Source organism: Hypomesus nipponensis, chromosome 21 (genome assembly GCF_054491055.1).
Source record: "Hypomesus nipponensis isolate SF chromosome 21, ASM5449105v1, whole genome shotgun sequence".
In the NCBI taxonomy this organism is placed as follows: domain Eukaryota; kingdom Metazoa; phylum Chordata; class Actinopteri; order Osmeriformes; family Osmeridae; genus Hypomesus; species Hypomesus nipponensis.
In genome coordinates, this window is record NC_140381.1 from 1,461,710 (window position 1) to 1,476,992 (window position 15,283).

The following is a 15,283-nucleotide window of genomic DNA, read 5'->3' on the forward strand; positions in this document are numbered from 1 at the left end:
GTCAGACTGCAAATCGTCTAAACAAGTGAAAGTGTTATTTCACATATTAAACAAAGTCTCTGACAATAGATAAAATAACATCAGGCCTGGACCTTTCCTTAAACCAGTCCTTCTTTCCTGTTGTATGTGTTCTCTGAATGTAAAAAAGGGTTAACTATTACAGGCACAAGCTGCTGTAAACACTGTCATAATACAACACACTAAATTGAACTCACATCCTACTTTTCCTACTCATACGTCCTACTTCTCTTGTCTTACTTTGTCGTACACAACAGGGATTTGTTTTGTCGGAGAATAGCTTCCTATTCTTGCTAGGGGTACCGGTGGAGCTAGCCACTGACTGTAGCCATAGCTAAATCCGAGGGGGAGGCAGACGTCTCCACACAAATACCATGTAGCCTCTTCAGGTGACTACCTAAATTAGCCGTGCTGCCTGTGTACTTTATAGCAGTAAGATATATCTTGCCAATTGCATGGGTCTTGTCAAATTGCCCAAAGTGTTGCCAAACCTTGGATTTATTGCAATTTGTAGGAACGTGTAACTCTTCCTCCGCCATGATAACAGTCGCCCGAACACGCCTCCAACTCGCGCGAAACTTTGCCGAGAGACTTCACGAGAATCGGCCACTGACAGCAGTGGAGATAAGAGCGTGTTTAAGAAACTAACTAAATATAAAATTATTAGTCACAAATCATTGGTCAAATTACTAAATACTAAAGGTGTTCAGATACACATAATTCTATATAAATACATCGGATTATACCGATGCAAAGATGTTAGAAACGATGCATCGCGATTTCATCCCACATTGTATCCGGTGCACACTTTTTTAATCCGGGCCATCGCATCGTGAACTTTTATGCCGATGCACCGATGCGAATCGGTGAATCTTCCCATCCCTAATGTGAACTATTGTGCTCGTGCCCTGTTAGTATCCGCAAGCACATTTGCAGGCAACTTGGGGGGGCGAATAAGATGGCGGGCTAGGCACATGTAATTTTCTCGGCTCTCCAGCTAATCTTGGCTTTATATTAGAATTCAACCTTTTATCATCCCAATCATTACGTCTCTGTGTGCATCCGTGCAATGGCAGCAAAAAAAGGTTCCAATATCCCGAAAATAGTGATTTCAGGGCAAAAAGGGATGGCTAAAACATCGGACGCTCTTGCTGATCACGAGTACGTCATGGAAGTCTCCCACGTCGATCATACAGAGAAACGCAAAGACCTTTCATCCTTACAGAACACCCCAACAAAAACATCAGCTAAAAAAACAGAAAAATGACGAGAGCCCCGAGGTTTCTAATGCAACTCTCATGGAAATTTTAGTTGCCAGATTTGATTTACAAGATGGCAAGCTGAGTAGCATTGAGCGTAAGATTACTGAGAACAGTCTACTGATCGTCAGCCTGACAAAAGCTGTGGAGTTCAACGCGGCGGAGATAAAAGACTGTAAAGCTAAAATTAATTTGTTCGATAAACAACTTAATTCCGTTACCACATCTCATGCAGATCTGATAAACCGCACGTCGGAGCTCGAACGCTACAAAAGACGATGGAACCTCAGAATTATCGGAATGAAGGAAGTAGCTGGAGAAGATATCCGAAGAGAAGTCATCTCACTCTTAGCGGAAATTGCTCCTCACCTGCACCACAAGCTTGAAGAGATTGTGGATACAGTCCACCGCATTGGCCCCAAAATGAAGGATAACTCCAGACAGGTGATCACTTAGTTCTGCATGCGGAAATACAGAGACGAGTTCTGGCGCTCCACTAAAGGCTCGGATGTCTGTAAACGCAAGGGTGTCAAGTTCACCGAAGATTTGTCTAAAGAAGATCGTGAAGCCCGCGCTGCACTTTGGCCGAGGATTAGTGAGGCTAGAGCTGCAGGGAAGAAAGCATACTACCGTGGTCCCTATGGCTACATAGAAGGCACGCGGATCATCAAGGAAGGTTGATATCAACCACGTTCATCCTCCTGGCAGGAGGTGTAAAAGTGAAAGCTTGTTATATTTTTCGCTGTTGAGCGAGATCGTTACAGTGCTTTGTTTAAGAGAAACTTAGCCTATTCTGTGTGCTTAGAGCACGGTTAAGCATTTTTCATTTGATTATTTATATTTTATTACATATAGGCTACTTAATTTTATTTATTATTTGTTTCTTTCTGTTAAATGTTCTCAGTGAAATCGTATTTTTCGTGTACTTCTTTAAACGCAAGGGGCCTCCGTAACTCTATCAAAAGGAAAGCTTTCTTTCTCTTCTGCAAAAGCAAAAACTCACACTGTACCTTCTTGCAAGAAACTCATTCCAGCCCTGTTGACGCGAAGTTCTGGGCGAGTCAATGGGGGGACAGGATAATCTTCAGCCATGCTTCTATGAACTCTGCAGGAGTGGCAATTCTATTTAACAACCTGCCAGGCAAGATCATAAAGGTACTGACAGATTCACATGGCCACTGGATTTCAGTTGTTATAAACATTGACGATATTTTGTTTATCTTGTTTAATGTGTATGGTTACAATAGTGTTCCCCCAAATAACAACCTACTCTCTGAAATTTCTAATGCACTGTTTGACTTGAAACTTATGTATCCTACTGATAATATAATTATAGGAGGAGATTTCAACATGGTTATGGATGAAACATTAGATCGCTTTCCGCCCAAATTTGATACCTATCATCCAAATCTTAACCTTCTCAATTTTTGTTTAAATAATAATGTAGTGGACGCTTGGAGAGCTGGGAACCCAAATCTTAAACACTTTTCCTGGTTTAAAGTTAATGGTACTTCCAAATCGAGAATTGATTTTTGGTTAACATCAGCTAGCCTAACCGACTTCATTAAAGATACCTCAATTTCCGCAGCACCTTTGACAGATCACTGTTGTATCTTTATATCTTTTTACCCGGGTAAAAGAGAATTGCGTAACAAGGGTTATTGGAAATTCAATGCTGATTTACTAAAACACAAAACCTTTTGCTCGCAAATCAAATCTATAATAAATGAGGTAGCATCGCATAAAGACCTTATTTCATCTCTAAGTAAATGGGAATATTTAAAACACAAGATTAGAGAATTTTCTATACAATTTAGTAAAAATTTAAGTAAAGCCAGAACACAAGTGGAGCTAGAAATAACAAGAGAATTAAGCTCTCTATGTAATAAAAGTGAAATGGACAATGAAACTAAATTGCAAATTCTAGCCTTGCAGTCCAAAATTGACCAATTATATATTAAAAAAGCTAAAGGAGCATATGTGAGGTCCAGAGCAAAGTGGATAGAAAAGGGTGAAAAAAATAATTATTATTTTTATAGACTTGAAAAAAGGCGGCAAGAGAAAAATGCCATAACCTCTCTCTATGTAAATGGGGTTATAAAAACATGCCCTAAAATCATTTCCTCAGAAATATCACAATTCTACAGCTCCTTGTATAACTCATCATTCTCTGCATCTGCCTGTAAGACTTTCTTTGATAATATACACGCTAGCTTACCACTGTTAGACCAGGAATTTAGAGATTTATGCGAGGCTGAAATTAGAATAGAGGAACTAGATAAAGTGATAGAACATTTATCTTCTGGGAAATCCCTGATGGCCTTACGTCTGAATTTTATAAGTTCTTTTGGCTGGATTTGAGAGAACTTTTGTTTCAAGCCTTTGTCGAATGTATACAAAATACTACATTGTCTTCGACTATGAAACTAGGTTTAATTATTCTTATTCCCAAACCAGGTAAAGATACACGACATATAGATAACCTTCGTCCCATCACGCTACTCAACTGTGATTATAAAATTCTAGCTCATATTTTTTCCAACAGACTCAAGAAAAACCTACATCAAATAGTGTGTGAATCACAATCTGGTTTCATAAAAGGCAGGTCAATACATAACAACATCAGATTAATCCTGGATATTTTAGATTATCAAGACTGGATTGAGGATGACGGTTATATTCTTTTTCTAGATTTTAGAAAAGCTTTTGACACGATTGAGCACAATTTCATAATTAACTCCCTCGAAAAATTTGGTTTTGGCAGTAAATTTATTTCTTTTATAAAAATGCTATATAAAGACATCAATAGCTCTATTTCACTTTCATTTGGAACAACCCAAAGATTCAACATTTCACGGGGAATAAGACAAGGATGTCCCATTTCCCCTATTCTGTTTATATTAGCAGCAGAAATGCGTGCTATTTTGGTAGATGAAAACAGCAATTTTGATAAACTAAATGTGTTTGGAAAACAAATTGGTATTAGCCAATTAGCTGATGATACAGTGATCTTTTTAAAGGACCAATATCAAGTTGATAAAGCCATCCAACTAATTGATCTATTTTCCAAAGCATCTGGCTTATACTTAAATTTAAATAAATGTGAGTTATTTGCAATTCATAGTAGCGAGTTGGACTCTTTATGTAACATACCGGTTAAAACATCTGTAAAATACTTGGGGGTAACAATTTCTAGAGACAGCAATCAAAGCGTTCAAGAAAACTTTGTTAAAAATCTTTCAAAGGCAAAACATATTCTCAATAACTGGCTACAAAGAGATATCTCAATTTTTGGAAGAGTTTTGTTAACTAAAATGGAACTGCTCTCTAGATTTGTTTATCCAGCCTCCTCGCTAGCGTTCCCACTCCACTTACTAAAAGACTGTAACACTGCATTATTTAACTTTATTTGGAAAAATAAGAATCACTATATAAATAAAAATGATTTAGTTCACAATAACGAAAACGGAGGGTTGAATGTTATTGACTTAGAAATTATGAATAGTGTTTTAAAAACTAAATGGTTAAAATCGGTTCTTTGTAATACAGACAGTTTATGGTTTACGGTCTCTTCTTCAATATTTGGGAAAATAGGTGGCCTGGATTTTTTGATTAGATGTGACTTTGAGTTATCCAAATTACCTCTTAAACTGTCTGCTTTCCATCAACAAGCTCTCTTGTGTTGGAAATTAGCATTTTCTCACAATTTTAGTCCACACAAAACTTGTATTTGGAACAATCGTTTTGTTCTTCACCACAACAAATCTTTATTCTATGAAAACTGGGTTCGATATAACATTTTTTCCCTACTGGACATGGTGGACATCTATGGTAATGTTCTTAACTACAATGATTTTTGTTTGAAACATGGGTTTGTATGTCATCCTAGAGAGTTTTATACGGTTGTAAAAGCCATACCAAAACCCATAGTTTCGTTGGTAAAAGGGATTCTTTCACACCAATCTGTAACATTCTCGCTCCCATCTCCTTGTCTGGGTGAATTTTCTATTAGAGATCATAAATGCAACAATAAATATATAAGAAATATATTCATTGATAGGCTTCATCCAAACAAAGTTAAACGTTATTATGTTTTCAAAGATTTTGACCCGGAGGAAGTGAAGGAACTGAGAATGAGTTATCTTAACTTTCCCAGTATCCCTAAAGTGAAAGAACTTCATTTTAAAATGATATATACCCATCTAAAGAATTCCTTAATACAAAGTTTAATATTGGTGATAACTCGTGTCAATTTTGTGGACTTCACATTGAAACTACGGAGCATATTTTCTTTTCTTGTGATTCTTCAAAGTTGTTTTGGTCACAGCTGTACAGTAAAATGTCAAGTATTATTATAACTGTGAACCCCCTTGAATACAAACAAGTTAAGTTTGGTGTAATGAAAAAAGATTGTTCACAACAATACATGGTCAATAACCTTTTTCTATTTGCCAAATATTTCATTAATAAGTGCAGATTTTTAAAGACCCCTCCATCCTTTCCTCATTTTATTAATGACCTTAGGGCTTTTGCTTCCTCGCTTAGTACCATCTCAAATGAAAAAGCTTCTAGAGTAGCTAATTTCTTCAATGAGATGTGTGACCTATAACTCCTAGGTACCCCTTGCAACAACTTACTTTGATATACATGTTTGTTTCTTTTGTTTTTGTTTTCCGTTCCTTTCTTTACCTTGATTTGAGGTTTCATTGATGCTAATTATTGTAATTTGCAACTATGTCTGCCTTTTGAGAATTGTTAATAGTGTTTGAACATAGCCTATTTTGTATGAAACTTGTCTATTTCTCAATAAAAAAAAATAAAAAAAACATTTGCAGGCAAATTTTATTGACGTAAGCAAATAAATGGGGTGCTAGTTTACCCATTTCGGATTGGTCTCAAACTTAGCAAAAATCGGGATAAATTATTCTATGAAAAAGCTAGTAGTATGAGCCAGGTTCGAGAATCGAACAAAAATTATTGGGGGAGATAGTTTTGTAAATGTTGACTGGAGTTAATAGAATAAAAACGACCGGAAGAGTCGGAAACCTAACCGTAATGCAATACCACCTACATCCACCGGGGCCGTTGCTTCAAGCCGAGGGGCGAGGGGTGGGGGCTTGGTCTGTGGACGCAGCTGCAAGAGAGTTTTAGAGGCAGCAGTGCTGCAGGCTAGTCAGCTCACCAGCAGGGGGCAGCACAGGTCCTTCCTCAACATTGAGACAGCCCACAACCAATTTCCAGCAGGATCATTTATAGTAAGATGCACAGAACAACACAGAGTCTAACTGGGCACTGACATTTTTTGGACAAGACAACGCAAAGCAACCTTCATTTCACTCATCATGACAGTTTACTGACCAACATCAAATCAGCGGCACTTAAGGATGGAACTGTTGTTTGTTTTCTTTTCTTACAAAGTCAACAAAGCATTATGTCCTGATAACATCAGTAAATAACAAGCTCCTGGAGACCTGCTACAAAATACTTTTGCAACTACAAGAGACAGTCCAGAACCTGGCAGATCAACTCCAGTTTGCCTACATGAAGAGTATAAGTCTAGATGATGCTGCCCTTACATTGCTGCATCATGTACATTCCCATCTGGAAAAACTAAAAGGCTTGTGTTTGTGGAATATCTATAGTGCCTTTAACAGAATGTACCCACATCTGTTGTGAATACAACTACTAAACATGAGTAAATCCTTGTAACTAAAAGGCTTGTGTTTGTGGAATATCTTTAGTGCCTTTAACAGAATGTAACCACATCTGTTGGGAATACAACTACTAAACATGAGTAAATCCTTGATTCATACTGCAGATAATTACATTCCTAACACACACAGGGTTCTGTCTTCTCCCCGGTCAAAATACTTATGCAATGTACATATTCTGATTCATTTCATTATTTTATTCTATGCTCTATTATACATACATATCAAAGTTATCTGAGGAAATAGAGGTTCAACTCTAATCTGGTATACTTTATTTTATTTCATGTCATCATCACAATAAACAGATCAAATACACTTGCTATTATCATTTTTCATCAAGTTTTATTAATGTGCTGTCCTTATCATTAACAATAGTTGGGCTGGCCAAAATTGCACTATTGTTTCAATATAACAAAACACAAAGTCTAAAAGTTCATATTGCAGAAAATTATCATAAGTGAACAGATAATTGTACCAGAATTGTTTTAGACGTTTAGCTAACTTAAATATGTTGATCAATACTTGATTCACATACGTCACGCTACTGTATGGAGAGATATATGTCTCAAAAGTATTCGTAAATGCATAGCCTGGCTGCCAGCCCAACATAGCCCCGCTCACAAAAAATTGGTCGGGAAGTTGGGTCTGGAGTAGTTCGGTTGCGGAAAAACTATACCCGAACAGGAGCTGTTCGGACCAATGAAATTGTCAGGGCGGGCTTTTTACGATGATGGACAGATGATCAACAGTAACGTAATCAACCACGTCACCAAAGAGCGCTTGGTTTGAATTTGTTTTCAACAAACAACATATTACGTTGCTCTGATTGGTTGTAGGTCTATCCTATTGAGCGAAGAGGCATTTGTTTTATGAGTTCGGTTGAAACACGCCCCATACTCACAGAGTTATCAGACTCATATTCTGACTAGAATTATGAGTTTGACAACGTCAGGCTAGTAAATGCAAGTACCATGATCCACAAATGTTTCATGATTTATAAATGTGTTCCCTGCAGCAGGCTGGGAAACATTCTTTTTAAACACAAGCAAAAATATATAAATGTAAACATACATGTACACCTGTATATGACAAAGCCCCCCCCCCAAAAAAAACAAACAAATAACAACAGCTAGGTAGTAGTCACCGAGCACAAGTTATCTTCATGAAACCTAACTTGACAAAACCACACAGACAATTACACCTTTTTCATGTTTTTTTATTTCTTTATGGAGACACGCCCCCAGGCTGTCCAGCCAATGAGAGAGGAGGAGTAGAACATCTCTGAGTCTAAAGGGAGGAGGATACAAACCGCTGTAATGCCATCTCAGCATCCTAAAAAACACAGTCGCTAATTCGCTCACAACACCCCCCTCGTTTGGAGCCACGGGCGTTTCCGTAGCCATGACGACGGTGACCAGACCTGCCACTCAGCCCAGGGCAGCAGGTATGAACGGAGTCCAGGAGAGGGGGAGGAGGAGGGAGGGGGGACTGTTATATTTCTAGAACCAGAAAAAAGGAGAGAAGGAAGGGTCTGAAGATGGGAGAGAAAGAGGGAGGGGGGAAGGTTCAAATGCTTCTCCTCTTGCTCCCTCTCTCCTCTCTTTTCTTCCCTCGCTCGCTCGCTGTAATCGCTACGCGACAAGGCACGCTTTGATGACGTCACAAAAGGTAGAATGTCAGAATTCTGGCGACTTCCAAGATTCCAAGCGCGGTCTTCCTCCTCCAATCAACACCTCCGTTCTCCTCTCCACAAACAAACGGTTGAACTGATGAGGGGGAGAGAGAAAGAGAAAGGCGGGGGAGAGAGAGAGGTGGGGGAGGAGGAGGAAAGAGTATTTAAAATATCAGCCCAAAAATGTACAAATTAGTATTCTACCTATGAATGTTTGTGAGTTTAGGTAGATGATATTAGAGTGTGTGTGTGTATGTGAGGGAGTGCGTGTGTCTTACCTGCGTAGGGGACTACAGATCTCCGAGGGGAATGATTTCTTCGTTGATAAAAAATTCGATGGTCTCCTCCTCCCAGTCTTCCACGTTGCTGTCCAGCTCGTCCGTGTCCACTCCTGGAGAGAGAGGTCAGGTGAGGGGTCATGGTTAGAGGTGTGGGGTCATGGTTAGAGGTGAGGGGGTCAGGTGTACAGGTGAGGGGTCAGGTGTACAGGTGAGGGGTCAGGTGTACAGGTGAGGGGTCAGGTGTACAGGTGAGGGGTCATGGTTAGAGGTGAGGGGTCATGGTTAGAGGTGAGGGGTCAGGTGTACAGGTGAGGGGTCAGGTGTACAGGTGAGGGGTCATGGTTAGAGGTCAGGTGTACAGGTGAGGGGTCAGGTGTACAGGTGAGGGGTCATGGTTAGAGGTGAGGGGTCATGGTTAGAGGTGAGGGGTCATGGTTAGAGGTGAGGGGTCAGATGTACCTCCTCTCAGCTCCAGGCGTAGCTCTCTCTGCTCCTGGTGGGTGCGTGTGGTCTCCTCCCTGTAGCGGTGGTAGTCCTCCATCATGGACCTGCGCTTGTCCACCAGATCCTACTCACACACACAGAGAGAGAGAGAGACACACACAGGTTACTTACAGCTGGGATCCTCAGACGACATTAGAAAACATCCCGTTTTCAAGCAGCCCCCCTTCCTCCCCCTCCTGCTCACCTTGGAGGCCTTTGATTGGCTGAGACGATCCTTCTGTTCAAAGATCTTGGAGTATTTCTTAAGATCCTTCTTGATCAGCTGTAGAAAGAGACCCCAGGGTAGCATCAATACCACCACTGGATCAGTAATCAATGACCTCCCTCCCTCCCTCCCCCCCCCCCCCCGTCCTCCCTCCCTCCCACACCTTGATCTCGTCGGCGCTGAGCAGGGTGGGGGGGCGTGGCCTCCACAGCAGCTGGCAGAAGCGGTCCTTGTTGTTTTTCTGCAGCAGACGTCCTTGGAACGTCCACAGCCAGTAGGCGTTGTCCACCTACACACACACACAGGTACACATACAGACAGGTACGCAGACAGGTATGCAGACAGACAGGTACACAGACAGACAGGTACACAGACAGACAGGTACACAGACAGACAGGTACACAGACAGACAGGTACGCAGACAGACAGGTACGCAGACAGACAGGTACACAGACAGACAGGTACACAGACAGGTAGGCAGACAAGAGAAACTCATTAATTAATCTGATTATAGGCAAGTGTGTCTGGATTATTGTGTATGAATTAATGCAGTAGTGAATTATTGAAAGCATGTGTATGATAGCATGTGGGTACTGAGGTGACCAGGTAGTGTGTGTGTGTGCCTTGTGACTCCACCAGGACATGGAGGTGACCGGGTACTGTGTGTGTGCCTTGTGACTCCACCAGGACATGGAGGTGACCGGGTACTGTGTGTGTGCCTTGTGACTCCACCAGGACATGGAGGTGACCGGGTACTGTGTGTGTGCCTTGTGACTCCACCAGGACATGGAGGTGACCGGGTACTGTGTGTGTGCCTTGTGACTCCACCAGGACATGGAGGTGACCGGGTACTGTGTGTGTGCCTTGTGACTCCACCAGGACATGGAGGTGACCAGGTAGTGTGTGTGTGTACCTTGTGACTCCACCAGGACACTGAGGTGACCGGGTACTGTGTGTGTGCCTTGTGACTCCACCAGGACATGGAGGTGACCGGGTACTGTGTGTGTGCCTTGTGACTCCACCAGGACATGGAGGTGACCGGGTACTGTGTGTGTGCCTTGTGACTCCACCAGGACATGGAGGTGACCAGGTAGTGTGTGTGTGTACCTTGTGACTCCACCAGGACACTGAGGTGACCAGGTAGCGTCCGGTGGGGTCCCACTCCACATCGGAGGCCATGTAGTGCTCCGCTATGTTCATCATGGTGCAGTCTGACGTGTCCACGAAGGCCAGCGCCCCGTTCATGCTGGGGAAGACAGGGGTTACATTGATGCACCACAGGCTTACTCACACAGGCCCTCACACACAGGCTCTCACACACACACACACACACACACACACACACTCACCTCCTGAGTCCGGCCAGCACCAGGAACTGTCCCTGAGGACTCCAGAAGATGCTGTTGGCCTGCTGCTTGTCAAACATCTCTGGGGGGGACACACATGATGACGTTGGAGTTGTTAAGAAATGACATTGTTTCAATCTAATTAGATGTGTTGAAATAAGTAAACAAAGCGCTGTAAAGCGTGGTGGAGCGCCGTAAAGTGTTGAGAACAGCAGGAGGGTTCTAACTCACTGATGAGCTCGATCTTGCCGTTGTTCTTGACGTGGTAGAAGGTCACGCTGATGCGGGGCGTCTCTCCGTGCAGAACGGCAAACTTGCTGCCGTTGGGCTCCCAGGCAAACGCTATGATGCTCTCTGCAGGAGGAACACAAGGTCGCAACCATGCCAAGGAAATGGGCACAGAAAACATTATAAACAATAAACCTGTTTAAATCAAATTAAGTTCGAATTAAATCCAATTTTAAAAACTACAACAAATGTACAATGTACAATAAATATATTATTTTAATCATATACAAAGAAAAACTACTACTAGATTAAAATTAAGTTCAGAGTTCCTCTCGAGAAAAGGACTCCACTCTGTTACCATCTTATCTCCATCTATAAGCAGTAGTTTATTTTATATTTGTTTGTTTTTGTTTACGTGTGTTTGTTTGTGTCTCCGTCCAGACCCACCCTTCATCTCCACCACGTCCACAGGCACCTGCTTCTCCCTCATGCGGAAGATCTCAAAGTTGGTGACGACCCCCTGCGTGCCCTTAGGCGTGCGGTCCACCTTGACACACAGGTAGTCCCCGTTCCTCTGCCAGTGCAGCTTGCAGTCCACCACGTTGAACAGGTTCCTCACACGGATCTCCTGTCGCGACGGCAGCTGCATCAGCGTCACGCGAGCAGGGATGTCCTTGTCCTCCGGGACCCAGAATGCTATGATGTTGTCTCCCGGAGACCAGGAGAAGTCCCTGGAGGGAGGGAGGGGAGGGACAGTGTGTGAGGAAACCATGCACTCCAGGGGGTCCCTGAGGGCCCGACAGGCTGATCTACACCCAGGGGGGTCTGAGGAAATGGGACTTACTTGATTCCAGAGATCTTCAGACTCTTTTTGTCCAGCAGGCCCATAGACTGGAGAGAGACAAGGAAGATGTTAGTGTCAGCCACATACACGCAGAGGCAGAGACAGGCAGGCAGAGAGAGAGAGACGGGCAGGCAGAGAGAGAGAGACAGGCAGGCAGAGAGAGAGAGACAGGCAGGCAGAGAGAGAGAGACAGGCAGAGAGAGAGACAGGTAGAAAGAGAGACAGGCAGAAAGAGAGAGACAGACTTACTGGAGTTTCGTAGATGCTCAGAGTGTCCTGGGTCATCCTGGCAAAAAACTTCCCATCGTGACTCCACCTGAAGCCACACACACACACACACGTTTAGGGCTTCTACTGTGAGGGGGGGGGGGCACAAGCCACGTCAATTAATGAAGGCTGAATCCATGTGTCGAAGGACTAGCATGCGTGTGTGTGTACTTATTTGAAGGTGTGCCGGTCTGTGTGTGTACTAACTTGAAGATGGGCCAGTGTGCGGAGCTCTCGCAGTGGAAGCCCCTCTTCTTGTGTCCGGTGAGGATGTCCCAGATGATGATGGCCTGAGGGTCCTCCTTGGTGTCCATCAGGGGGCTGAAGGTCACCACGTACCTGGAGGAGGGGCCAGAGGTCAGGGGTCACCCTGCTCACAGCCACCCTGAAACAGCGGCTCAAGTGCACTTAGTCAGGGAACGCGATCGAGTCTCTCTTGTGCCGGTAGTGTGATTCTGGTGACTGAAACAACTTGTTGTATGTATATGACCTGATCACTTGGATCGGTTTATGAAGGATGACATGTCTGTTGATTACCCATGAGCCTTTGAGTATGTGGGTCAGTACTTGTTCAAGAACAGCGGATTTAGGTCTACATAAATCAGGGGCTAGGGGAGGATGGATAAATGATCAGTTTTAGTGTTCATTGATGGGGGTTTGGATTACCTCTCGCAGGGGGAGAAGTCGATGAGGGAGACCCCCTGGTGACTGAACCTCTGGATCTGCTTGAACTTCTCTCCGCCCCACAATGCAATGCCCCTCTGGTGGAAGGTGGCCAGGTAGGTCCCCCGGGGAGACCAGCGGACGTAGGTCTCTGTCCAGCGCTGAGGAGGGAGAGAGGTGGAGAGGGGGACGGAAGGAGGTGGAGAGGAGGAGAGGGGGATGGAGAGAGGTGGAGAGGGGTGGAGAGGGGGACGGAAGGAGGTGGAGAGGGGATGGAGAGAGGAGGACGGAAGGAGGTGGAGAGGAGGAGAGGGGGATGGGGAGGGGAGGATGGAGAGAACGAGAGAAGGATGGGAAGAAAGGGATGGAGAGAGGATGAAGACAGAACAAGACAGTTAAAAAGAGGGATGGAGAGAATGGTGTTGAGAGACAGAAGCAGGTGCAGAAAGGAGAGAAGAAGAGAGGGATGTACAGGACAGCAGAAATATTAACATCCTGTATCTGAAGCTTGTGACGTCACAATCAAAAGCAATTGGAACAATCCACTCTCTTCTGCGATAGGCCAAGACTGTTTACTCACCGCCCTCTCCTCAACTACGATTGGCTCCTTCGCGTCATTAGCAAAGATGGCTGTCCTCTCTCCTGATTCGTAGATGACACTGTACTGGTCACGGCAGTCCGAATCCTCAATCCAGTGACGCATGTTACCCTGGTAACACACACAGGAAGTAAAAAACAAACAATAATGAAGTCTGCACACTTTCTACGATAACACCACCCAGCGTGAGGCCACAGCGAGCACACGCCACGAGGAACATGCGATGACATCATATCATGACTGAACCGAACTTACAAAGTCCTTGAAAGGCTGTTTCTCTGGAGTCTCCCAGTCATCGCTGATGTTCATGTACCTGGAACACACAGTCAGACAGCATGTCAGACACACACACACGTTACGTTATTAATGACACGTTTCATTTGGTCTCAGCTTCGTCCTATTGGTCAATAACAAGACTTTAGATCAGAGACAAAGTGTAGCCGTGTCCTGTAGGTCTCTACTGGCCTTGACACCTTTATATCCCCTCTGAACACCCAGTTCAGCTCCTTTACACCCTCTGAACACCCAGCCCAGCTCCTTTACACCCTCTCTGAACACCCAGCTCAGCTCCCTGCTCTGAGGGGCTCTAGAAAACAGGATCCTAGATCTGCTGTGTCATGTGTGTAGCTTGTCATTTGTGTTGTGTGTTTGGGTTGTGTGTGTGTAGCTTGTCTCTCGTGTGTCAGGACCTCTTAGTTTCTACTGTGCAGCACTGTGCCTGACACCCTGTGTTGTTTCTACTGTGCAGCACTGTGCCTGACACCCTGTGTTGTTTCTACTGTGCAGCACTGTGCCTGACACCCTGTGTTGTTTCTACTGTGCAGCACTGTGCCTGGGACCCTGTGTTGTGTAGAAAGGGGCTGTGAGAGGAGGTCCGGTGAGTGACTCTTACTTGTCGAAGTCGGTGAAGACATTGACCCTGAAGGTGTGCTGCTTGTCCAGCTTGTAACCGTCGGCGTTCTTCACCGCCTCTAGAGCCTGCGTGGGAGCCCCGTACTCCAGGAAGATATACCTGACAGGTAGGAGAGAGAGAGAGAGGCAGAGAGAGAGTGAGGCAGAGACAGTGTTAGTGTGTGTTAGAGAGCATGTGTGTAAATGAGAAAGACAGCGTGTGTGAAAGAGAGTGTGTGTGAAAGAGAGTGTGTGTGTGAGAGAGGGAGTGAGTAAAAGTGTGTTAGAGAGCGTGTGTGTGTAAATGACAAAGACAGCGTGTGTGAAAGAGAGCGTGTGTGAGTGACAGAAAGACTGTGTGTGTGTGTGTAGGTGTGTGTGTGATTGCTAGGATAGGAAAGGCTGGACCACTAACTGTGTCAGAGAGAGTCACTTGAATGTAGCTTTTCTCCAAACACAGACCTGAAAATGTTGCTTTAACAAATCCTACTCAATGCATGTTGATGTTGCCTTGTGTGCTTAGGTTTTTTGTCAGTGTTGCCTTCATTGTGATTAGAACACGTTAAAGGCATCTCCACATTCTTCGGCTACTCACCCTTTGGTCAGACCGTCTGCATCGGGGTAAAACTCGTTTGTGATTTTTCCAAACTTTGAGAAGATCTTGTGGATGACGTTTTTGAGCTTCTCCAGTCTCTCCGGGCCGACCTGAGGCACGTTATCCACCACCACCACCGAGTCGATACCGTCTGCTTCCTGAGGCTTCTCCCGAAGCACATCCTCGAGCATCTCTGCAAAA

The 15,283-nt window shown here is 44.0% G+C and overlaps 1 protein-coding gene across 2 annotated transcripts in view; it reads right to left on the reverse strand.

Annotated features, from left to right (window-relative positions):
- eif3ba (eukaryotic translation initiation factor 3, subunit Ba) overlaps window positions 1–15,283 on the reverse strand; it is a 40,981-nt gene that overhangs the window by 24,814 nt on the left and 884 nt on the right. Inside the window, exons 2-18 of one of the 2 annotated variants that reach the window (XM_084685178.1) lie at window positions 15,083–15,275; window positions 14,489–14,608; window positions 13,852–13,909; window positions 13,579–13,707; window positions 13,002–13,159; window positions 12,543–12,674; window positions 12,318–12,384; window positions 12,069–12,115; window positions 11,672–11,955; window positions 11,228–11,350; window positions 11,000–11,078; window positions 10,758–10,896; window positions 9,814–9,939; window positions 9,630–9,707; window positions 9,401–9,509; window positions 8,939–9,051; window positions 8,189–8,754 (exon numbers count right to left, since the gene is read on the reverse strand). In XM_084685178.1, coding sequence (XP_084541304.1) covers window positions 8,951–9,051; window positions 9,401–9,509; window positions 9,630–9,707; window positions 9,814–9,939; window positions 10,758–10,896; window positions 11,000–11,078; window positions 11,228–11,350; window positions 11,672–11,955; window positions 12,069–12,115; window positions 12,318–12,384; window positions 12,543–12,674; window positions 13,002–13,159; window positions 13,579–13,707; window positions 13,852–13,909; window positions 14,489–14,608; window positions 15,083–15,275 — 1,943 coding nt within the window. In that variant the 3' untranslated portion in view covers window positions 8,189–8,754; window positions 8,939–8,950. Of the gene's footprint in view, window positions 1–8,188; window positions 8,755–8,938; window positions 9,052–9,400; window positions 9,510–9,629; window positions 9,708–9,813; window positions 9,940–10,757; window positions 10,897–10,999; window positions 11,079–11,227; window positions 11,351–11,671; window positions 11,956–12,068; window positions 12,116–12,317; window positions 12,385–12,542; window positions 12,675–13,001; window positions 13,160–13,578; window positions 13,708–13,851; window positions 13,910–14,488; window positions 14,609–15,082; window positions 15,276–15,283 lie in introns of those variants that run through there. The other variant, XM_084685179.1, reaches the window with a different exon arrangement.